Raw genomic sequence first — 24970 nt, forward strand, 5'->3', positions numbered from 1 at the left:
GTGCTTTCAGTAAAGCCTGATCTTTGAGTTGGTAGGTGACAGCAAAAGCACATCATTAATATGAAAAGCAGCTTGCACTTAATAATTTTTTCACCATGTCCCTTGTTATTACAGATTTGCAGAAAAGCAAACTTTTCAGGATCCGGCTTTTGTTCTGTTGAGGTGTGGAGCTTTCCAAAATGATTCACCACAATTACACAGAGTAGCTCTGGTGATACAATAACACAAAGGGAACAAAATATAAGATAATAAAAAACTATATACAATTTTTCCCAACATGAACCACATTAGAACTGATTCAGATCAATAACTACAGTACTTAGTCTCTTTAAACTTGGACTATATTATTCTGCACTAATAGCTGAATGTTCAAGACCAAGTTTTTTTTTTGTTTTTTTTTTATCTTTATTTGAATTGACAGCTCCATAAAGGGCCATATTAGCTTTGTTAGTATTTGGACCACATAAGATCTGGTCCTGCTCCAAAACTACAGTTCTGGCATTCAGCACTCCTGCAGGGTGTGACCTGCTCCGGGAACAGTGGCAGGCATGGAGTTTTTGGGCTTCTTTTTTGTGGGATTAGTGGCCTTTATTCATCAGTAGCTTAGCGGTTAGAAGGCCTGAAGGAGAAGAGGAAGATATGCAGTCTTAAATTGTGTGTATAAGATTTGGCTATTAGCATAGACCAATCTATTCCAGGTGCAAATTGTCTAAAAATCGTAATGTTATTTTAACGGAGGAAGCTAATTTCAACAGCTTGTATCCGGGATCCCGTTCTTTCGGTCATCCTCATTACTGCGGCAGGCAACCTGGAGAGGTCGAGCAACCCTTTTCCAGTCGAGAACCATGGCGTCGGTCTTGAAGGAGCTGATCGTCATCTCCACTGCTTCGCAGCTTTGAAAAATGTACAGCTGAATATTTTTAAGAAGTATCACAGGAAATGTTTAAAGGTCCAAATATGATGTTGTAGGTCTTGAAATAGCAAACAATTTAACATGACATGATTCGCTTTTACATTTGAGAAAACAAATTTACATGTATGAAAACAAAAATTTGAGTGGATTAGTGAAATATGATTTATGTTCTCCTGTCATTCTGAAGTGAGAGTAATCATTGAGATCAAACTGTTTTCATGCAATAAACAGTAATTTAGGAAAAATAAACGTAAAATCACTTATTTTTAAGGCCTTTAATTTTGAAATTTCACATCAGATGTTGGTGACATTTAATGAGTGACATCTGGAGGTGTCCTTCTGTCAGACTGAAGTGAGATTGGTCACTGGATACAATCCGTTTTCTTGCTATAAACGCAGTCATGTCAAAATGTTCTTATTTTTAAGGGCTTTAATTTTGAAATTATTTGTTTATTCATTTATTTGTACTGAGGGCTCACCACTGCTATGCCTATAAAGAAATGTGACGAGTCATTGTTAATTAATCGCTTTTCCTTTTAAATTATGATTATTATTATTATTGCTGCGCTTAGTGCAATAGCTCTGTAATTCGCACACAGGCCTGTCACAGGTTTCCCAAGTTCCATCTGACCAACAGGCGGCGCAAATGAGCAAATTTACCTAAATAATGCCTGCTGGGATCCCCGCTTTGACAACTCAATACATTTCTAGATTTATGTAAGGATAAGCTTTTCTGAACCAAAGTCAAAGAAAGAGGATTAACATATTTTTCCATATTCGTTTAGGGCAAACGGAGGAGAGTCCGGCCCAGACACGTAGGTCGGAGAAACGTTTACTGTATTGCTTTTAAGGAGAGAGAAGGTAAGACATGAATCCATTCCCTAAAGTTTAACGAGATGCTCCTGTCGTGGAGTTTACTTACTGGCTTTAATTGTTTATTATTTGGTTAGCCTTTGTGTTGTCTGTTTATTATTTTAATTGTTTCTGTCAAAGTTTAGAAACACTGTTGCTGTGCTTAGTTTCACTTTCGCGTGTAACTTAACTCACAGGCTGAGGAAGTAGTTATAACGACATACCCGAACCCGTCAGGGTCCAATAACAAAGAAAAGCCGCATATTCATGTTTAAATACGAGATGTATTCGTCTTACATGTTAAGTAAAACCGAAAATAACTATAACATATTCTAACTTTAAAACACTCGAAAATTTAAAGAGAGCTTATTTTCTGCATTTAAATGAACTACATTCTGCATTTAAACATGTAATGTACATGTGATGAAGAAATCATTTTTGCTTTCTTTTCAGCCTCAGCTCAACAAAGAGCCCTGCAGAGATCTGAGCATGTGCTGAAGTTGGCAGTGATATTGTGGTGTTCAACAAGCTCATCAGAAGTGAGTTTGGAAAATCTGTACAAAAAAAAAATGTTTTTGTTTATTACTCAAGCAAGTAAAAATATGTAGTATGTTTTATACAATACAGTTCAAGTTCTTAGAGGCCAGCAATAAACAGAAATAAATAGGAATGCATGTACATAATATAAACTGTCCTCATATCCGTTTTATGTAAATGAGATAAAGATGACAGATTATAGTTTGCAGCATAAAGATAAAACAATGACAAATGTCTAGCTAGTTAGGCCCAGGCAACCAAGGCTGTGCTAAGGCAGTGCTAAGGCACACTAAATTGCAAGGGTTTATTTATTTTAGGCTCTAGGCTTTTGGACCAAACATTAATGAAAAATCTAATAGTTTTTTGTAAATTCATGAGCAGGGGAAATGTTTGTATTTCAGATGAGTAAAAAATTAGCATGGCAAAATGGACCAATAGCCCCTTTTTCCATCGACAGCCCCTGGATTTAAAGCCCCAGGATTTGTTTTACACGTACTTTCTGTTTCCATTGCTCAGAAAGGCCGCTCAGAAAGGCCACATCCTAATGACGTATGGGGAAGTTGTGCAGAAAAATGCAATACACCTTTATTCCACCTGATGGCAATATTTCCTCACTTCGTTTAAAAGACTATTAGCTAATTAATAACTTTTTTATTTCAACTGATAAATAATAATATATGATTATCAGTTTTAGAGTTCTACAGATAATTACTTCAACTATTCTTTAAGTTGTGCTGGATCCATTAGCAGGAAAAATGTTATTTATTATTATTATTATTTTTTATTTTTACCAACCTGCATTTGTCCAGATTTGCTACTTTATAACTGCATGATTCATTTACAATAACTACTAAACACTGATCAACACGCTCAGTTTTATTTTATTATCATCAGGTAAACTCATATCACATAACTAGAGAAAATATTTATTTATTAGAATAAAAAACTGATAATCAGTTCAGGAGTACAGGGAATTGATACCTTGACCTTGACTGTATAATCATAAGCAAATATTTATATAAAGTAGAAGATGCAAGAGAGTAGAGCAGAGGATGACAGAACATGAGGGTGATGAGGATGCACATAACCTTTGGAAAACTGCATCCAAATGTGGAACTGTTGTTTCTTGTCCTGCATAGGTATCAGCATAAACTATGAAAAAATACAAATATAGATGAAAAGACAGTCTTAGGGAAATATGTATTTTTTTTTGTACATTGAAAATTGAAAGTGCTCTGATCATCTGTACTGCATTAAAACATCTGTCTTACAGAATTGTGACAAAACAGTTTATAGTTAATGCCTACAATACCTTAAAATGTCACAAATTTGTGGCAATAAATATTCAGTTTTATTTTCTGGTACTTGCAGTTATTCACCACATCCCTACTAAATGCTTTATATACACTTTCAGCTGCCACAAACAGATAACAGGTAGTAGTAAATTCCAGAGTGCCGGGCCGAGATCAGACAACGGTTAGTGGGGAACTCCCAGTCCAGCATCCAATTAGTTTAGCTTAGATTAGCAGCCAGACCAGCCTGTAAGCGGAGCTCCGCTGCTCCGAAACTTCCGAAAAAACATTTCTTATAGGGTCATTCTGGATGGACTGACTGCACAGATAAAGGTTTGAGGTCTACTTTCTCACACAAAAACATATAAAATCTACTTTTTGAGTCAAATTAATGGTATAAAAATGATAAATTTCTTATTGCAGCCTCTGCCATTACTGCAGCTGCTGGTGCCATGCCTCACTGCACACAACCCTTCCCCTTTAACAATGATGGGGAAAGTTGAAAGACCATGTCCAGAGGAGGACTGTTTACCCCTGAAAGTAAAATTACTTGGGTAAATTTGTATCAAAATGTGACATGCAAACTGGTGCACATGTTGGATTTAGCAGAATGACAAACACAACCGAAGTTCATATTATACAATTCAACTGTTGAACTTGAATCTCAGTCAGTCCACCGTTATTAAGACATTAATAATTAAAAGTGATCAAGATGGTGTGTCCACATATGGTTAAGAGAGGACATGAATGTGAGGTGGCAGTACTCAAAATACCTGCATAGTTTAGAATGATATAATGTATGATATCTGTGATTCATTGACTACCACAGAAAAAAGACACACTGTGTTAAACCAGATTTGATGTATATGATACATTTTCAAAGCTCATATGCAGCAGCTAAAATAACAGTAATGGTTTTAAATCAATACTGTTACTATAGCTTCCAAACTATACAGGTTTCCCTTTGCATTTACAACTGATTCATTTGTCCACCTATGGGAATTCTTTCTCTCTTCGGGGTCCCCCGGACCAGCAGGGGACCATTTGCAGTTGAATAAATTCCAGTATCTCAAGCTGGCCCTGATTTATAGCCACTACAACTTTGTTCCCATGACTATATCCTTTTTCTGACCCAACACATCTAATTCAGTTGAATTAGTCATCAGTCAGTCATTTTCTACCACTTCTTCCATAGTGGGTCGTGGGAAAGCTGGTGCCTATCTCCAGCAGTCTACGGGCGAGAGGCAGGGAACACCCTGCCCAGGTCGTCCATCGCAGGGCAACACAGACACACACAGGACAAACAACCACGCACACACTCATTCACACCTATGGGCAATTTAGAGAGACCAATTAACCTAACAGTCATGTTTTTGGACTGTGGGAGGAAACCGGTGTACCTGGAGAGAACCCAAGCATGCACGGAAAACATGCAAACTCAATGCAGAAAATGCAAACTCCCCCGGCCAGTAGTCGAACCCAGGGCCTTCTTGATGCAAGGCAACAGTGCTACCAACTGCGCCACCTGAAATCAGGGGCAGCCTGAAGTAACCCACAGTTAATTCAGTTGAATTATTTCACTCAAAAACTCCCTTGATATTCAGCACCATATTTGATGCCACTGTTTTGTCTAACATCTATGATGGTGTATTCTGAGGACCAAAGCTTTGGGAAACAATATTAGGCATCATGAGCAGTCAAAAATGTTAGGATTATGAATCTGAGAATATTATTTAATATTTTAATATTTTATTAAATAATATTTCTGTCTGTTAAGGGTTGTCCTGTGAATACCAGCCCAGTAAGGCGATGGTATTAGGACAAAATAGAAAGGTGTGAGAGGAGCTCTGACATTATTGAACAGCAAAAACTCTGCACACACATGGAATGAATTCACACAATTTCTTAAAATACAAGAATTTATTAACAAAAATAAGTCAACTCAAAGTCAAACATATTTCAGTTAACAAACTCTTTACTATGCTAAAACAATCCAACTAAACTACCAAGCAGAATTAAAGAGTAGGGAAGACCAATAGGCTATGTACAATATAAACAAGTTGATTAAAGATGATTGGAAATCATGACCAAAAGAGTGATGCAACATTACCATACAATGTTATTTATGTTTGAGAACCAAGGATTATCTTGAAGAATCTGGAAGTGAAGTTAAGTTAGTCTTGGAACTAACTTAGGCAGTAATCAGCAAACGTTTAGACAACCAATCACAGTGCAAGATCAGATAAATATTATTTCAATAAAATAATGTTTTAAGAATGATCTGCTGAATAAAACCAACCTTCTGGATGACTAATTCTCAATGGGCTCTCATTAGCTGCCTTTATTTATTAAAATAATATTTAAAGAAATATTATTAAAGGAAATGGTAAAATATTTAAGGAAATATTTTGGAAAAGAGCCACATCTTTCTGGAGAAATGGGGCTTAATGTTGTTTAGGTAAAAACAGCCACAATATTTTTGAAATAAATACTTCTACCAACACAAAGTGAGTAGTTTTTTTGAAGGGAAAGCTCCCTGACACTGAATCTAAGTAGGACTACCAGAACATGTACACCTTGAAAAATATCTTAAAAAACAAACCTCAGCTTTAAACATTGTACAACTTAACAAAACACTATTAGCAATACCTGTCAAATAAAAATCAATCTGTCATTTTCTACCACTTCTTCCATAGTAGGGAAGCTGGTGCCTATCTCCAGCAGTCTATGGGCGGGAGGCGGGGTACACCCTGGACAGGTCACCAGTCCATTGCAGGGCACCACATGAACAACCATGCACACACTCATTCGCATATCTAAGGCCAATTTATAGAAACCGGTTAACCTAACAGACATGTTTTTGGACTGTGGGAAGAAGCCAGAGTACCTGGAGAGAACCGAGGCATGCATGGGGAGATCATACAAACTCCATGCAGAAAGAACCCTGGCCAGGGGTCAAACCCAGGACCTTCTTGCTGCAAGACAACAGTGCTCCCAACTGTGCCACCGTGCAGCCCCTGTCAAATAACAGGCAAATTATTTCCACACAGCCCTCTAAAAAGATGTGCTACTACTTGAATTATGTATAAACAGAGTTAAAGTGGACAACAGAGGTTAGTTTAGCTGTGTGAATTAAAAGTGAGATAAACTTCACATTGCTCTCTCAATTTACAGTCATATCAGTTTGGTACCATGTATTTGTATAGTTCTATTTTTTTATATATCATAAATTATTATTTATCTGTGTCTGCATGGTGGCACAGTTGGTAGCACTGGTGCCTTGCAACCAGAAACCTCGGCCTTGAATTTTTCTGCATGGAGTTTGCATGTTTTCCCTGTACATGCATTTGCTTTCTCTGGCTTCCTACCAGTCCAAACACATGTTAGATTAATTGGTCTCTCTAAATTGCCCTCCTGTATGTGTTTGTTCATGGTTGTTTTTCCTGTGTAACTCTGGTTTGCCCAGTGGTGGATTAGAGTGCATCATTGGACACAACACCATTGACTCTGTGGGTGTGGTCAATGGATGGACAGATGATTGACATGTGAAATACTTCATAAAGGAAAAAATTGCCAGTATCTGAAAATAAATTTGGTTTGTTGAAAGAACCATTCATTTCATATGGTTATTCAGTGTACAGGTCCTTCTCAAAATTTTAGCTTATTGTGATAAAGTTCATTATTTTCCATAATGTCATGATGAAAATTTAACATTCATATATTTTAGATTCATTGCACACTAACTGAAATATTTCAGGTCTTTTATTGTCTTAATACGGATGATTTTGGCATACAGCTCATGAAAACCCAAAATTCCTATCTCACAAAATTAGCATATTTCATCCGACCAATAAAAGAAAAGTGTTTTTAATACAAAAAACGTCAACCTTCAAATAATCATGTACAGTTATGCACTCAATACTTGGTCGGGAATCCTTTGGCAGAAATGACTGCTTCAATGTGGCGTGGCATGGAGGCAATCAGGCTGTGGCACTGCTGAGGTCTTATGGAGGCCCAGGATGCTTCGATAGCGGCCTTTAGCTCATCCAGAGTGTTGGGTCTTGAGTCTCTCAACGTTCTCTTCACAATATCCCACAGATTCTCTATGGGGTTCAGGTCAGGAGAGTTGGCAGGCCAATTGAGCACAGTGATACCATGGTCAGTAAACCATTTACCAGTGGTTTTGGCACTGTGAGCAGGTGCCAGGTCGTGCTGAAAAATGAAATCTTCATCTCCATAAAGCTTTTCAGCAGATGGAAGCATGAAGTGCTCCAAAATCTCCTGATAGCTAGCTGCATTGACCCTGCCCTTGATAAAACACAGTGGACCAACACTAGCAGCTGACACGGCACCCCAAACCATCACTAACTGTGGGTACTTGACACTGGACTTCTGGCATTTTGGCATTTCCTTCTCCCCAGTCTTCCTCCAGACTCTGGCACCTTGATTTCCGAATGACATGCAGAATTTGCTTTCATCCGAAAAAACTACTTTGGACTACTGAGCAACAGTCCAGTGCTGCTTCTCTGTAGCCCAGGTTGGGCGCTTCTGCCGCTGTTTCTGGTTCAAAAGTGGCTTGACCTGGGGAATGCGGCACCTGTAGCCCATTTCCTACACACGCCTGTGCACGGTGGCTCTGGATGTTTCTACTCCAGACTCAGTCCACTGCTTCCGCAGGTCCCCCAAGGTCTGGAATCGGCCCTTCTCCACAATCTTCCTCAGGGTCCGGTCACCTCTTCTCGTTGTGCAGCGTTTTCTGCCACACTTTTTCCTTCCCACAGACTTCCCACTGAGGTGCCTTGATACAGCACTCTGGGAACAGCCTATTCGTTCAGAAATTTCTTTCTGTGTCTTACCCTCTTGCTTGAGGGTGTCAATAGTGGCCTTCTGGACAGCAGTCAGGTCGGCAGTCTTACCCATGATTGGGGGTTTGAGTGATGAACCAGGCTGGGAGTTTTAAAGGCCTCAGGAATCTTTTGCAGGTGTTTAGAGTTAACTCGTTAATTCAGATGATTAGGTTCATAGCTCGTTTAGAGACCCTTTTAATGATATGCTAATTTTGTGAGATAGGAATTTTGGGTTTTCATGAGCTGTATGCCAAAATCATCCGTATTAAGACAATAAAAGACCTGAAATATTTCAGTTAGTGTGCAATGAATCTAAAATATATGAATGTTAAATTTTCATCATGACATTATGGAAAATAATGAACTTTATCACAATATGCTAATATTTTGAGAAGGACCTGTATATGGCTATCTGTTTTATTTGAACAACCTCCTCATTTAAAACCAGCAGAAAACAGCGACAGTGTTATTGGGCCAGAGGTTTCTCTAACCATCCATCCTGCTTTACCCTTGGACTTCTGTTATCTGGTGTCTGAGGCACCCTGTAGGTTCAGCCAGTGCAAGCTAATTTGGAGCCTGCCATGCACTGTGTGCTGCTGCAGGTGTTCCCTGGCTGTTCTGAGCTTTTCTTCAAGATGATGTTGCATGCAATGGGTAATGATTGTGGAAGTAGTTCCACAGTGTGGAGGACTCAGGGGGCAGGAATGAAGGTGATGATTCACTTTTCTAGTAATACTGACCACTCAAAGCGCCTTAACACCATTACGTCACATTCGCCCAGCTGAACTCATGATACACAGATCAGTAGGTAACTACAATGTGCCCTCAGGTCAAGATGCTGACCACATAGATGTGGTCGGGAAACTTGGAGTCGAACCTACAACTTTTTGATTGCAGATTACTCTTTCCTCTGACACACAGCTATCCCTGAAACTATTCCAACGGCCATTAAGGAGTTTGGTGGTTAGAGTGGCTGAAGTCTAAGTAAAATCATAATATAAAACATAGGTGAGGTGGTGAGGGCCATACAGTAAGGATGTGACAGGCTTCCCCTGGCAATAAGTACCAAGTATTTGGCTTTTCAGATGGATGTTCTTAACCAAGGAGCAGCAAGTGGAGCCTCTATTAAAGCTGGTGTCCAAGTGGAGATTGTTCACGGAACCATTGAGAACCAGCAGGTAAGAAACTTTGCATCCATATCAAAAATGCATTAATAAACATTTGGATACTTTAATCAGGATGTTTCAGATGTTAATGTGCATTGTATTAAACTGTAGTTTAAACATGCTGATAATGTTCATTCTGGTGCTTAGCTAGTTAAAGCGAAATTCTGTCTTCTCTAGGTGGATGCCCTTGTATCTCCTATGGTTGGCCATGATCCTCTCTCTACCCGCATTGGAAAGACTTTAAGCAACATGACTGGAGGACAGCTGGAGGCAAAATTTCACAAGGAAGCAGGAGGGGCAACTCTGCCAAGTGAAAGTGTTGTGGTTAAAGGGTTACCTGGTCTTAAATGTAAAGCTGTCTTCTTCCTCAACCTACTCTGCTGGGATTGTGACCAACATGGATCCGCAGCCCAGGTGAAATATGTATTTATAATTTGTTCCTCAACTATTTTACGCTTTAATGTTTATTTTTTGAACTACAACAAACATCCTTTGAACTTTCCAGACGCTGAGACAAGGAATCAAAAAGATTCTGGCTATCTGTGATATCAGAGCTTACAGTTCACTTGCTCTTCCAGTTCTCGGGACTGGTGCTCTCATGCGTTTTCCACACAACATTACTTCAACGATTCTTCTGGAGGAGGTTGGTGTATATGGACAAAACCGGGCCAGCAGATCACCCTTCCTGGTTCGAATCATTGTTCATCCAAAGGACAAAGAATCAAACCAGGTTAGAGAAACATTATTACTTTGGTTTTAAAATAAGTTTACAACACATTTGAGTTGTCATAAGTGTAATGACAACTCAAATGTTTTACTTTTCCTTAACATTTTAATTTTCCTTTACAGGCCTTTCGGTCTGCCCAGGGGGTATTGCATCAAAGAGGATTTATAAGCAATGTTAATCCAGGTCAAGGTTGTTTTATTTTTTGTATGTCTTTTTTTTTTTTCAAGACACTATGAATGGTATCAAACTTATCTTGATTTTCAACACAGTTGTCAGTTATGTTTATGTCATTATGTTTAATTGTGATGGAAGAGTCATTTGGAAACACAAAGTAGGTTAGATAATGAACCTAATGATAATGCATGAACTCCTTTTATAAACCTCTATAACGCGGCATTAAGGTGCGTCCTCTCTGTCTCAACATGTTTCATGAAAGGACCGGCGTGGTGAGGGGGGGCTGATTTCAGCCCACCTCTGTTACACCCCAGATTCCCATAGCAGCGTAGACACAGCCACTCATCAGCTGACTTGTATAAGGGCTAGTCACCTACGTGGGTTGGTCATCATTTAGTGATGACCATTAGTTTGGTTTTTCATATCATACACGTTATTGATTTGTGGTTGTATTAATGGATTCTGGCGAGGACATTACAAATTATTTTTCTTTCATGTTAACTATCTCCTCTCTATATTGGATATGTGTTCTGGCTGAGTGGCAGTGATGTGATTTTTTTTTTACTCTATTAGACATTGGCTTGCCTGTTGCCAGTAAGTTTCATGTTTTATATTTTAACTGCATGTTTACTGTAAAAAACTCCATAATGCCTTATGATGGGCTCTTAAGGGAAGTTAGGCTATTTATTGTACATGTGTCTTAGTGAAGGTTTTGTCTGTGGCTTCTTAACCCTTAAGACGTTTCTTCCATAAATCATAACCCTTCAAATTATTCTCATATTGCTATTCTTCATTGTAGGTTGGTGTAAATAAATGCTGCAAAAATAAATTCAGTTAACAAAGGAGATCAGTGAAAATCAATCAAAGTGGCACTTTAATTCATTCTTGCAAAAATTGAGAATGGAGAATACAGTTAAACTAATTTCTTGCCCACTCTGCTCTAGACAGAGTTACTAACCTTTTATAGCTCTCTCATGGGCTGAAAATGATATTCACAACACACAGGAGACAAGCAAACAAATGTTTGTGCCTCTGAACAGCTGATTTTATGTGTGATCAGCTGGTTTAGGATGTTATTAAATACAGCACTCTGCCTGCATGTGATTCAGAAAGGTGATTTGTCCTTTTTCTTTTCTGTCAGTCTTCAAGCATGGTTTATGACCCATAAATGCTAAAATTACATGTATGACTTGCTCTGGCCACTGTGGTCCTTAATATTATTGTAGATGCTCTTGAGTTTTATTAACTTTTCCCTGCACTGTCACAACAAAAACCTTCTCATTTCTCCTCCTCCCATGGCCAATCAGTGAACAGCAGTCTGTTTACGTCACATGTAGTCCCTACTCAACTGCCCCGGTCGTACCTGCTCAGGAGCAGGGATCAAAAAAGTAGATATCGGTACGGAAAAAACAGTAATGGAAATGCTTGCCAAAAAAATGGCCAAATCGAGCCATTGGAAAAGGGGCAGAAGTGTAGTATGCTGACCTGGCAAGAGTCATACTAAACAGGATGGCCTGTTAAAGTTTTTCAATTACCAGTTACTTTTAACTTTCTGGGTTTTTTAGTGGTTCTCCAATGTGGAACCACTAGTTCCCAACCACAAAAGTTAAACAAGCATGTTGGTCTTACCAGCTACTTGTAGTTGATAGGTAGTGACATATTTTTGTATGTATAGATGACCAGAATGCTCAAAGCCAGTAGAAACTACAAAGACCGCCATGGAAGCAAGACAGGTTACAAAAAACATAACATATTGCATCAAACCAATAGAAAACATTTCAATACAGAAATGTGGGCATAATGAGACTTATATTTAATACCAGCCTAAAGGCTGTTTTTTTGTACAGTTATGTTTACTATACTGAACATATTATATCTATTTTTTTTCCACCCCAGAAGTTCAAGTTAAAATATACTATTGGAATTTAGAGTTGCTATATTCATACAATACACATAACAAAGTGGTCAGAAACACACACCGAAAAAAATAAGATTTAATAATTTAATTAAGAAAACATTAGTAACAACAATCATATTTGTTTTTGCTGCCATCTCTACAGGTTTCTTTTACCAATGTGTTTCTGTAACTAATGATGAGATCACCACCATGATGGGAGGAGTCAAACTTCAGATCGTCTGCGGTGACATCATAAATGCAGGAACGGACGTAATTGTCAACACAACCAACTTTAAAAACCTATGTGCTGGTAAAATTCAAATGTTTGATTTTCAACATGCATGGAAAAAGACAAAGTGATTTCTTTAAATGGCATTTAAATAGGGCTTTTAATCTTACTGTTATATGTATGTTATAACCTCCCAAGGTGTCTCTAAAGCCATTTTGACAGCAGCAGGCCCAGCTGTCCATGCTGAGTTAACACAAGGTAAATCTTACAAAATATAAAAAATAATAATTTTTTCAGATGTTTATAGCTCATGTATCTTTTTCAAAGAAAACAAAAATGTGAGAAACAAAAGCATTTTTAAAACAATCCCCTATTTTCAGGGTCTCAAAAGTAATTAGACAAATGGAATAACAGAAAATCAGAAGCTTTTTTCCAGTTCTTGGTTAAAAACCCTTTTCCTGGCAATGAAATTTTTAACTGATGGACCTAACCAGATGTTGGGTTTCCTCCTTTTTAATTATCTGCCAGGCCTTTGTGTCTGAACTTTTGTATTTAATAAGTGAAATGCATGCTCAATTTGTTTAAGATCAGGTGACTGACTTGGCCTTTCGAGAATATTGCACTTTTTTGCTTTGATAAACCTCTGGGTTGCTTTGGTTGTATTTTTTGGGTGACTGTCCATCTGTATTACGAAACACCCTCCAATGAATTTTACTGCAGTTAACTGGATTTTATTAGACAGTTCGTGTCTGAATACCTCAGAATTCATTCGGCTGCTTCGATTCTGTGTCACATCATCAATAAACACCAGTGTCCTAGTGCCATTGGAAGCAATGCACGCCCAAGCCATCACACTGATCTGCTTTGTAATACAAAGCACTGATCTGCTTTGTATTACAGCAGTGGTATGCTTTGGATAATGAGCTGTTCCATGAATTCTCCATACTTTTTCCTTGCCATCTATTCTGGGAAAGGTTGATCTTAGTTTATTCTGTCCAAGGAATCTTCCAGAACTGTGCTAACTCTTAGATGTTTTCTAGCAAAGTCCAATCTAGCCCTTCTATTCTTGAGGCTTATGATTGGCTTTCACCTTGCAGTGTAACCTCTGTTTTTTTCTTTCATGCAGTCTTTTCTTTATGGTAAAGTTAGACTTTGATAAGTCTACCTCCTGGAGAGTTGTTCACTTGGTTGGCTGTAGTGAATGGGTTTCTCTTCACCATGGAAATGATTCTGCCATCATCTACCACTGTTGTCATGATCTGCTTGTTTCAGGAGTTTTGGGTCCCTGTTGATGTTCTCTTTTTTTTTTTTTATTGTAATAGTTTACATGTATGTTTTGTCAGATTTCCTCCCTGTTACGTTATTCAGTTGCTGTTGTATTAGGTTTTGTTCATTGCAGTTTAGGTTCACTATTGTGCTTAGATGTTCTGTTATTCCCTTGGACTCCCTGCTCATCTGCGTTAATTAGCCTTCCTCCTTCGGTTGTCCTGTATCCCCCCTCCTCACCAGCTACTCCAGATTTCTCCTGATTAGCTCCCCTTGTTTAATGGTGCATTCTCCACCCTAACTTTATACCTTCTGGTTTTCATTGTTCACCACTGGTGCCTCCTACTACTTACTGCATGCCCTTTACCTGGACGTCCCTATTTATTACCAGCTCCATGCCCGTATATTTTCCTGCATTCCATGTCCTCCCATTTGTACGTCTACTGGTTTGATTATGAAAAGACTGTTCCATTCACCATGCGGATCCCGTGCTCCTGTTCACACATTGGTCCTTCGAAACCCCATCACAATATGACAGTTGTCTTCTATGAACATCCAGGTCTTTTTGCATCGCTGAGTTCACCAGTACTTTCTTTCTCAGGATGTACCAAGCTGCTGATTTTGCCACTCCTAATATTGTTGCAATTTCTTGAATTAGTTTTTTCTCTTTTCCCTCTTAAAGATGGCTTGTCTCAGCTTCATGGAGAGCTCCTTTGACCCCATGTTGTCAGTTGACAGCAAACTCTTCCAAATACGAGCATGACATTTTAAATTTACTCCAGACTTTTTTTCTGCTTAACTGATAATAAAATGATGAAGGAATTACCCACATCTAGCCATGAAATAGCCTTTGAGTCAATTGCCCAATTATTTTCAGTTACATTTGAATATAAACACCCTGAAATAAAAGTTTAGATTATGAACATTATGCCCATGCCCATTTTATAACTATAACTGCAAACAGACAAAAAATAAATAAATAACGTGTGTTAGCATTCAAATATGTATGGACTTGACTGTATATATTTTATCATGTTTGCTTTTTTTATATGTTTTTTTAGTGGGCATTCCAGCTGACTTTATTTGCACAACAGCAGCTGGGCAGCTTGGGTGCAAAGAAATTATCCATGCCAGCTTCAAACGCAAAGCTGAGCGGATCCGCAACACTTGCAAAAAAATCCTGCAGTTCTGTGAGAGCAAAAGATTTGAGTCAGTGGCCTTCCCAGCCATTAATACAGGTTTGTAAAAATGGTTTACTTAGTTATATTTTATTGAATCATTACTTGCTTGCAGTAGTTAATCTGTAAGGTGAGAACAAGGGTAAAAAAAAAAAAACAGGGTTAAAGTACATAAGTTTAGAACCAGAGTTTAACATGCATGTAAATAAAAACATAGCTAATAATAGCATGTGAACTTACATCTGTCTGTTCACCCTTCCAGGGCAGGCTGGTTTGAACTCCGGTGAAGCTTGTAAAGCAATGCTGGATGGGATGGCCTCAGGTATCAGGGAAATTAATCCAAATTCTCTATCACTGATTCGCATTGTCATCCTGAAACAACGGGTCTTTCAGGCTTTCAGGTTAGATGGTCACTCTGCAGCAGTCATACAATATTATTTTTTGAGTCAAATGCCTTGTTTCAATATTGTAATGTTGTAATGTTCTGACAGATCAGAGCTGGAGAGTCGCTGTCAACAGGATGGTCAAAGCTGCCTCAGCCTAAAAGGTTTTCTGTGCATTTTCTTTAGTGAACTATTTTGACATAAATATTTTTTTCAACCCATATACAAATTAGTAATAACAAAATGTCAACATATGTTTTAATAACTAAATTAGGTCATTTAATTTGTATATCATCATTTATATAGATTAGGGTACTTCAAAGTGCTTAACAGAAAAAAGAAAAAAAAAACAACATTCAAAGACATGAATTAAATTACACCAAAACAGTGGTGTTACTTTGACCAAAACAAACTTCAAATCAATGAATTGTCTCCCACTTATCTGAAATTGAGTCACAAAGATAACCTCAAGAGAAACACACAGACATCCATCAAATGAGCAACACTCGAGTTAATTCTAGGGATCTCAATGTGTTGATAGGCTAGAAGGGACATACAGTTCTGCAAATGTTCCAGGGTCTCCTCCCAGTGGGCCATCCTAATCAGATGCCACCTCAAAAGACTCCTTTTGATAAGGAGGGGCAGTAGCTCTACTCCAAGTTTATTTCCAGATGAGGGGAGTTCTTACCCTTCTGCTGACGGGTCCTGAATAAAGGACCTGAACCATTTTGTGTTGCAATTTGCTGACTTTGTCTGAAATTACTGGAGTGGGGATGTGTATATAGGGTTAGTCCAACAACCCAGGAGGTGGGGTCTCCACCATCCATTCTTAGTTCTGACGAATACTCTTTGGCCCTCTTCATCTGAGCGACTGAAACAAAGGACCACCGTCTACAAAATTAATCATTGACCTTTGGCTAACTTGGCCGCGAGTCACCTACACATATGGATCGCCTTGTGCTTTGACATGAATCATGGACCATCCATATCAAGTGTAAAAATCTAGTCCAAACTCACATTAGAGAGGCTTTGCTACAAATCACACCCTTCCAGGCTACTTCCTCATTGCCAACAGGGTGTCAAGTTTTGGGGTGTAAAATACCCAAAAACAGGCAGAGCCAAGTCTTAATAAAGGATGAAACAAAAACGGCCAAGGTGGAGTCCGTTGCTGAAACAAATTCAAATGTGTGGAATGTGGAATGAAGCAGGCAATATTAACTATTTGGCTATTTGACAGAACCTTCCTTGCTGCAAGTTGAAGCTCACCAAAGTAATCATCTCATTTACCAGGGAAAACTATAACACAATGGCTTACACTTAGGGGCTTGTGAGTATTCCCACACTAACCAATACCAATTTCCTTTAGTAACTCCGAAGTAAGAGAAATTCCAGTCTCTCTCTACAGAACCTGGCTCTGACACCCCAAATAATTTGTCAACACAAATATTTCCAGATTATTATAACTATGGCTATGCTCCCAACATCAATATCCCTTTGGATAGATGGCTGCTGAACCTGGCCGGGCCCCAGAAGTTGAGGCTTAGCAGGTGCAGTATTCTCAACCAGGTTTAAAGAACTGATAAAGTACACCCAAACACTTGTGGTGGTGACAGTGGCTTTATGGTAAGAGTAATTGTCTTGCAGTTGGAAAATTTTTTATTTTTCATGATGTGTCCTTGGCCAAAGTACTTAACCCCAATTCATCCACAGATTTGTGTTTCAGTGTAGGAATTTTTTCAGGTCTGTGAGTACAGCTGAGTGAATGTGACTCTAGTGTGAAACCATGTTGAGTGGTCAATGTGACTAGGAAAAGAGCCTCAATATGGCTGCCTGGTTCTGAAAAGCAGCTGCTAGCAACGGCTGTCTTCTGTCATGTTCCTGCTAAAGAAGTTAGGCATGTTGCAGATTTAGTAGTAGATAGCGCTGTTAGTGGGGATTATTTACTGCTTCTTGTTGACTCTAACTGAGAGAATACTTCAGCTGGCCGCAGTAGTAAGTATTAAGGCTTTCATGTTTACGGACACGTTCAACTGAGGAAGAGGTGTGTGTGTAAACAAATGCAGCAGCTTTAAAAGAGGTAGGATCACTGCATGTTTCAAGACCTAAGGAAAATTACTACAGTGAAGAGATGTATTTACTATCTACAATATTACATTCAACACGGCTAAAAACATAGAAATAGAGAATCATTTTGGTATTTTAACAAGGTTGGATTTAAGGACAAAAGTTTTTTCTGCCAGACCAGTCCAGCAATTGAAATAACCTGGATGCACAAGATACTCTTCAGGCACAGAAGACAAGAAACAGTAGATGGCACCACCTATTGCTATGAACCTCCAGTTTAGTATTTTGAGCTGGAACTAATCTACAAAAGCCTTCCTCTGTTGAGATTCTGTCCCTCACAGATTAAAACTTGGTTAAATTATTTTTTATTGGGGCAGTTATATCTACTGTCATAAAAAACAGTACCTAAACTTGTCTTGTGGTCTTAAACAAATGCTGATTACAGATTGGGGGACAGTGTAAAAAACATTGGTAATCATGTGAATTTGTTGGGTATAACGCTTTGCTGTTCCACATGTGTCTTTTACATGATCAGAATGTTAAAATCACCCAGTAAAATAATGCAAAAATGCAGATGACAGAAAGTAGTTCAGATTAGTTTCGCTAATTAAAAAATGTCCACTGTTCTTTGGCAGCTTACAGTGAGTTTAAAACATTCATTGCCAGACAGACCTGATTGGGTTCTTGACCACACAGCTTCTTTTCTTATGCTTTTTAGTTTTACATATAGAACTGAAGTTTGGACTAGTTGGTTCAGTAAGACTAGCTGATCTATGGCTATATCTATCTTTGCCTAACACTTTACACTTTTCACCTTACATACAGTATGTATAAATAAGATCGTGTTAGTGACTAAAGTCGCTGATTAAAATGACTTTCTTGCCAACATTCTGACAATAAATATTGGCTTATTTAGGGTCTGCATAACTTAATAGATCTTAACTAAATGCAGCTAACAAATAGAAAACAAAGACATTACTTTGTGTTCAGGTAACTTATATATTCATTTTCCAGCCTCCTAACGTCTGGATTCAAGAAGCTTTCATTACGACGATAAGGATTTATTAGCATTTGTAGTTCATATTACAGGCTAAATATTAGTATTAAGATGTCTGCAGACACATGAAATGATAACTTAATTCGGCTGCTGGTATGCAAAAAATAATAATTTAGGGACTAACATAGAATACAAAGTGCTTGTCTTTGGACATATAAATTTTTCCCTGATGATAGACCCAATCTAAGGCTAAGTTTTTGTTTTGTTTGTTTTATTATCCACCAATCAAAAATGTTAATGAAACCTTGAAAAGAATCAGCAGATCATCATGGTTTATATTTGCTATTGTAGGGATAGCTAAAGGGACAATGAAGAAAATACTGGAAATGAATTTTGGAATATCAATGTCTCCAACACCACAAGACCAAACATTATTCTTGCCAAATTCTGGAGCAACAGAGTTACAAGAAATTCACTGTGGCCTCAATGTCACCAAGACCACGGAGGAGACCCTGCATCAGGAGCTTTCAGAAGGAAAAGACAAAGAAAAGGCAATTTCGGCTTTAACCACTAAGTGGGCAATTGAAAATGAAAATGGAGAAATGCAGGAACTCTGCCTGCTTGACAAGGAAGCTCACCCGAAGAAAGAAGACTTTGTGGATATGTTGATACAGGATGGCAGGATGTTCAAAGTAAACCTAAAAGCTGGAGAAGCTACAGAGTGTTTGACAGGCAAAACATACAAACTGAAAAGCATTGCAACAGAAACTGGTAGATTAAAAATTGTAGTTCCCTATATTCCCATCATTCAATGTCTAAATAATCTTTTTCAGCATTTAATATCTCAAAATTATATGATTAGGTTGTGCGGCTCCTTTGGCGTTGGAGTTACCACCACATTGGGAACCTATGAAGGGAGAGATCTTTAAAAAGGTAGAGTTACAGCCTAACTCGCCTGAGTATCAGAAAGTAGCCAAGGGATTCCATAAAACTACTCAGTACAACATTCAGAAAGTAAGTTTACACAAAAGCATCACAAATTTAACACAACAAAAACAAAATGTGACTAACTTTTTTGGACTTAGATTGAGAAAGTGCAGAACGTCTATCTGTGGCATGCCTTCAGCATCTGTCGGTACCGTATACTTTCTAAGAACGGTGAAGCAGAACTGGGAGAAAAGCTGCTCTACCATGGCACATCTGCGGCATCATGCAACTCCATTGAAAGAGACCGTTTTGACAGAAGTTATGCAGGAAAGCATGGTAAACCTTTACTTGCATAATGACGAACTCAGTCAATCTCAAAATGATTATCATTGTGTTAAGGGGATTTTTTTAACATACAACTTTCTTTCAGCTGCCATCTATGGAAAGGGGGTGTACTTTGCGGTCAATGCAAGTTACTCAGCCGACAAGTTCTCCCCAGCAGACAAATCAGGCCTAAAAAGGCTATATGTTGCTCGTGTTCTTACTGGCCGTTACACAGTTGGCCATCGCGCTATGAAAACCCCTCCTCCTCGAGGTGCAGAAGCTGCTGACTGCTTTGACAGCTTGGTAGACAACCAGCAGCAGCCTGCCATCTTTGTTATCTTCCATGACGACCAGGCCTACCCAGAGTACCTCATCACCTTTAGCTGAGTAAAAATGAGGAAACAAGAGTCCTTTCCCAATAATGTTAAGTCAAAGGTGATGAGCTCTTAATGCAAACTGAGTTATGTTTGCTTCCCTTTATACAGTAATAAGATGCATTACATGTAAATTGACTATAATGACATTAAGCCAAATTCAGCATCTCTGTCCTGTCCGACAGTTTAAGCCAATTATCTAGCCTAAAAATACTACAGTGTATTGTGCTGAGAACATAATTTTAAGCTTGTGATTCAGAACGATTCAGAGCTTGCAATTCAGAGTATTGTCATGAGAAAATTAACAATGTTAGTAGTAGCTAACGACACATAAAATGAAATATAAAAAAAGTTATTTATAAATTATGTATAAGAAAGTGGAATGCGACATGGGTTAGGTATTGCTGAAATGTATTTAACACACAGCAAAATATAAGGTTTTGGTAATGACACTTTTAATTCAACAAAGTCAGTCAATGTTAATTTGCACTGACATGGAGAGGATTGCTCCCTAAGTCAATTACTTTTTACACCTCTTTCTCTTCATGTGCTAGATACTTTTCCCCAATATCATTCCACGTTAGTACGGTTATCTATTTTAAGAATTTGTTTGATCTAATTCCTTGACCATGATTGTAGATTTTGATACTGTGAGTTGTATAGATTATTTTGACCTTCAGGTCCTTACCAAAAACAAAAAGATTACGCTTAGCAAAAACCTTTAAAAGTGTCGGTAATGTGTATCTACAAGTACCAGTCCACCTCAATCTCTGGAAACAAATATCCAAAAATCCTTTTATGGAAATCATAATCCACAGTCACAACAAGGTCTTCCCTTTCCTTAGAGTTTTGGTGATTATTGTTCTTACACCAAATACATTTGTATATATGTAGAGTAATTGCGATTTTCCACAGCTGCTCATGAAAGTAACATTAAATTTAGCATCTTCTTGTCTTGGGACATGAATGTTAAAGCACATGAGTAAATAACTCTAGCTGCTTATGGTGATCACAAAAACCAGAGAGTAAAGTGTACCGGAGTCAAATTCCTTGTTTGTATGTACGAACTTGGCAATAAAGCTGATTCTGATTCTGAAATCACCGGAGATTGGTTCTTTATTACTTTACTTTTTCCCATATAATTTGTTTAGTAAAGCTTCTGTGGGCAATAAACTTTATTGTACCAGACACAGAAATTATTTAAAATAACTGTTTTACTAAAGGACAGGCTAAGGAAATGTCCATTTCGATTATTTTTACCATGTGTTAAGGTACTGTATTTATATTGTCTTCTGACCTCAGGAAACTTTCCAATATTGAATACATGAAAATAGAAATGCTTGAAGTTAACATGTATTTACCTTGAAGATATATGCAATCTATATGTCTATGTCTTTGTTGGCTTGGTAGTTAATTGTAAATCAAGCACAAAATGCAAAAAAACAATAATAATAATAATGCAAAGAAAATATAAAAAAACTTCACTTGGATACTGGAAATTAGAGGGCCACAATTGCCCTGTTCTGCATTAACTGTTCAAATTGTAAACTAAGGGAAAACATGTAGTTGGATAAGCGCTATAATACATTGTTGTTTAAAAGTGTTTGCCCTCTTAAAGGTTTCTTCTGTTTGGGTTTTTTGTCACACTCAAATGTTTCAGATGATCAAAGAAATGTTAATATTTGATAAAGATAACCTGAGTGAATACAAAAAGCAGCTTTCAAATAATGATTTAATTCAATAGGAGAGAAAAGGTACTCAAACCAACCGGGTTTTATGTGAAAGGTGATCAACCTGCTTATTAAATCATGATTTAACTTTGATTAAACTACATTTGTTAGAAATCTGTGAGGGGGCAAACCCTTTTTACAGCACTGTACGCAAGATACTTTATGGATGTATTGTCAATATGTATACACACATTGAGCGCAAAGTGCTGAAATAATGATAATAAAATACAGCATTTGAAAACTCCCTAAGAGTTGTTTGACTAGAAATTATTGTTTTTTTGTTTAATGGTTGGTTTTAAACAATATTTGCTTCATTTTCTTGTTACCTTTTTGTCTATTATCTTATGTCTTTGAGACGAACAGTGACCGCATCTTCAGCTTGCAAAATACCACTGTTAAATGTGATATGTGTGGTGACTTTTTCATGATAGGTTGACAGTATAGAACCCACCATCACCACTTCAAGATTATATCTCGTTGCTAGCTAATGTAAGAAGAAGAAAAACAAAAAAAAGGCATTAATATAGCCGTCACGAAGTAACAACAAAAAAAACACCATGACATAAATCTTCTTGAGATTAGCAAATAAGTAAAACCAAATCTTTAAATATAAGTTTAACCTGCATGTTAATAGCTGAAAAATAAACATTAATTTAAAAGAGCAGCTTAATCCACAGTTTGGATGCAGTGACGGCATATCCCTTCAGAACTTTAGCTTAGTTTTCAGAAAAATCAAGGTATCTAGATCAGCAGACCTTAGTGTCCAAGATGGTAAGGGTGAAGCAGTCTGTAGAGGTACGTTGGTGCATGGCCATTTAAACATTTGTACACCAGAAGGAGAACTTTACAAATCTATGCTATAGAGCACAGGAGGTCAGTGGAGATTGGACAGATGTGCTGAAATATGCCTGAATATATGCACTCTAGTTAAAGGTGGACACCGGCATTGTGGACTAACTGTAGAAATGAAAGGGAAGCTTTGCTGACCCTGACATTAAAAGCATTATGATAGTCCAGACAAGAATAATGCATATCTTGTTGGAAAAGCTAAAAACAGATAACCTATATTTTTTGACTTCCGAGGTGGTTAAAAAGCTACACAGTGGCAGGGCTTCGAGGATGAATGAGAATGGCACTGAATACCTCAAGTCTGTGGATGTTGTGGGGCTGTCATGGTTGACACACCTCTTCAACATTGCGTGGCGGTCAGGGACAGTGCCTCTGGACTGGCAGACCGGTCCTGCTAACCCCCTCTTGCTAAGACCTACAGCATGCACTGATTGTGAACCGGCTGGGATGAAGATCAGCTCCAAGTCTGAGGCCATGGTTCACGACCAGAAAAGGATGGCTTGCCCTCTTCAGGTTAGAGGGGAGTTTCTGCCTCAAGTGGAGGAGTTCAAGTATCTTGGGGTCTTGTTCACAAGTGCCACTGTAATGGGGAAACTGTGCCGGTCCTTTCTCGTGAAGACAGAGCTGAGCCGAAAAGCGAAGCTCTCGATTTACCGGTCGGTCTACGTTCCTACCCTCACCTATGGCCATGAACTTTGGGTCATGACCGAAAGAACGAGATCCCGGATACAATCAGCTGAAATTAGCTTCCTCCGTAGGGTGGCCAGGCGCTCACTTAGAGATAGGGTGCAGAGCTTGGCCATCCAGGAGGAGTTCGGAGTAAAGGCGCTGCTCCTCCACATCGAGAGGACCCAGTTGAGGTGGCTCGGGCATCTATACCGGATGCCTCCTGGACGCCTCTCTCAGGAGGTGTTCCAGGCACGTCCCACCGGAAGGAGGCCCAGGGGATGGCCCAGGACATGCTGGAGGGACTGTGTCTCTCGGCTGGCCTAGGAATGCCTTGGGCTCCCCCCGGGGGAGTTTTTTGTTGATTTTACATCAAGGTCTTGCCATACCAACACCAAGAATATACATATTCACATAAAGGTTTTTTTTGGGACTGTGTCATAAAGTACAGTGAAAAAGAATTTATCCCTCTCTCCAGGTTGCATCTGTTTTCACTTTTGTTTTAGATCAACAAACCACTTAGTAACTTTAAAAGCAGTTTTCAGATAATGATTTTGGTTTTTAATGTGGAAAACGTACCTGAACCCTAAACCTAATAACCACTCGAACCATGAAACATTTACAACAGCTAGTGTTACATAACTGTGGAGGAGTTTTGGTCCATTCTTCTTTGTAGAATTGTTTAAACTCAGCAACACTGAAGAGTTTTAGTGCAAAAATGACCTGTTTAAGTTCGTGCCACAGGATGTCCAGACTGACAAGGCCACTCTAAAACCTTCATTGTGTTGCATTTTTTTCATTTTAGCCCTTAAGAGGTAAACTTTCTAGTGTGTTTTGTCCTACTGCATAAGTGCGCTTGATCGTAAGGTCACACTGATGGCCACCTTCTGTATTTTCAGCAAGCGAGATGAATTCATGGATCCATCAAATTAAAGTAAGTCATCCAGATGGCGATGAAGGTACGCAGCACCAGACCATCACTCTACCACTATTTTTGAGTGTCGGAATGATGTTGTCTTTCTGACATTCTGTGTTAGTTTTAAACCAGTTCTAAATGAGCATGCCCCTTCCAAAAAGTTCAGCCTGTTTCGCCAGTCCAAAGAATATTTTCTGTGGATTGTCTTGAGGATAATCAAGATGTTTTCTGGGAAATATCAACGTTGGTGTTAGGACTAACCTTTATTAATATGACTCATAGCTGTTTTTCCCATTTATACCATAGTAATATAAAGTATAAGTTCTAATGTTTCCCTTTTGTTAGAACAGTATAAGAATGCTCATCGACACACATTACAAGGATAAATGGCCCAAGGATTGTCATGTATGACCTGAGTCTGGGGCACTGGGTTTGATAGTGGAGCAGCCGGTATAATTGGGTTAATTATAAAGCCCCGCCACTCTTAGATTAAGGATGGACACCTGCTACTACACAATCTAACAGATAGACAACACAACGATGACACATAGTCTACTGATAATCACTTAGGGAGGGAACATCCATTGCATTGGAGTGCCAGATATAAAACTACATGTGACCTTCTTCGTCATCCTTACACAGACGGCAACGGTCCGAGACGG

The 24970-nt window shown here is 38.5% G+C and overlaps 1 protein-coding gene across 1 annotated transcript; it reads left to right on the forward strand.

Moving 5' to 3' along the window:
* The first annotated feature begins 781 nt into the window (after positions 1–781).
* Positions 782–21245, forward strand: LOC124880101 (protein mono-ADP-ribosyltransferase PARP14-like). Its single transcript, XM_047385019.1, has 16 exons — positions 782–904; positions 1699–1774; positions 2219–2304; positions 9527–9619; positions 9785–10021; positions 10113–10337; positions 10457–10517; positions 12569–12715; positions 12833–12892; positions 14962–15138; positions 15341–15479; positions 15570–15625; positions 18874–19293; positions 19385–19536; positions 19608–19785; positions 19880–21245. Exons 4-16 carry the CDS (start codon positions 9527–9529, stop codon positions 20158–20160), a joined length of 2226 nt encoding a protein of 741 aa, XP_047240975.1. The 5' UTR covers positions 782–904; positions 1699–1774; positions 2219–2304; the 3' UTR covers positions 20161–21245.
* Positions 21246–24970: the final 3725 nt, after the last annotated feature.

The sequence above is a fragment of the Girardinichthys multiradiatus genome, chromosome 14, assembly GCF_021462225.1.
Source record: "Girardinichthys multiradiatus isolate DD_20200921_A chromosome 14, DD_fGirMul_XY1, whole genome shotgun sequence".
In the NCBI taxonomy this organism is placed as follows: Eukaryota; Metazoa; Chordata; class Actinopteri; order Cyprinodontiformes; family Goodeidae; genus Girardinichthys; species Girardinichthys multiradiatus.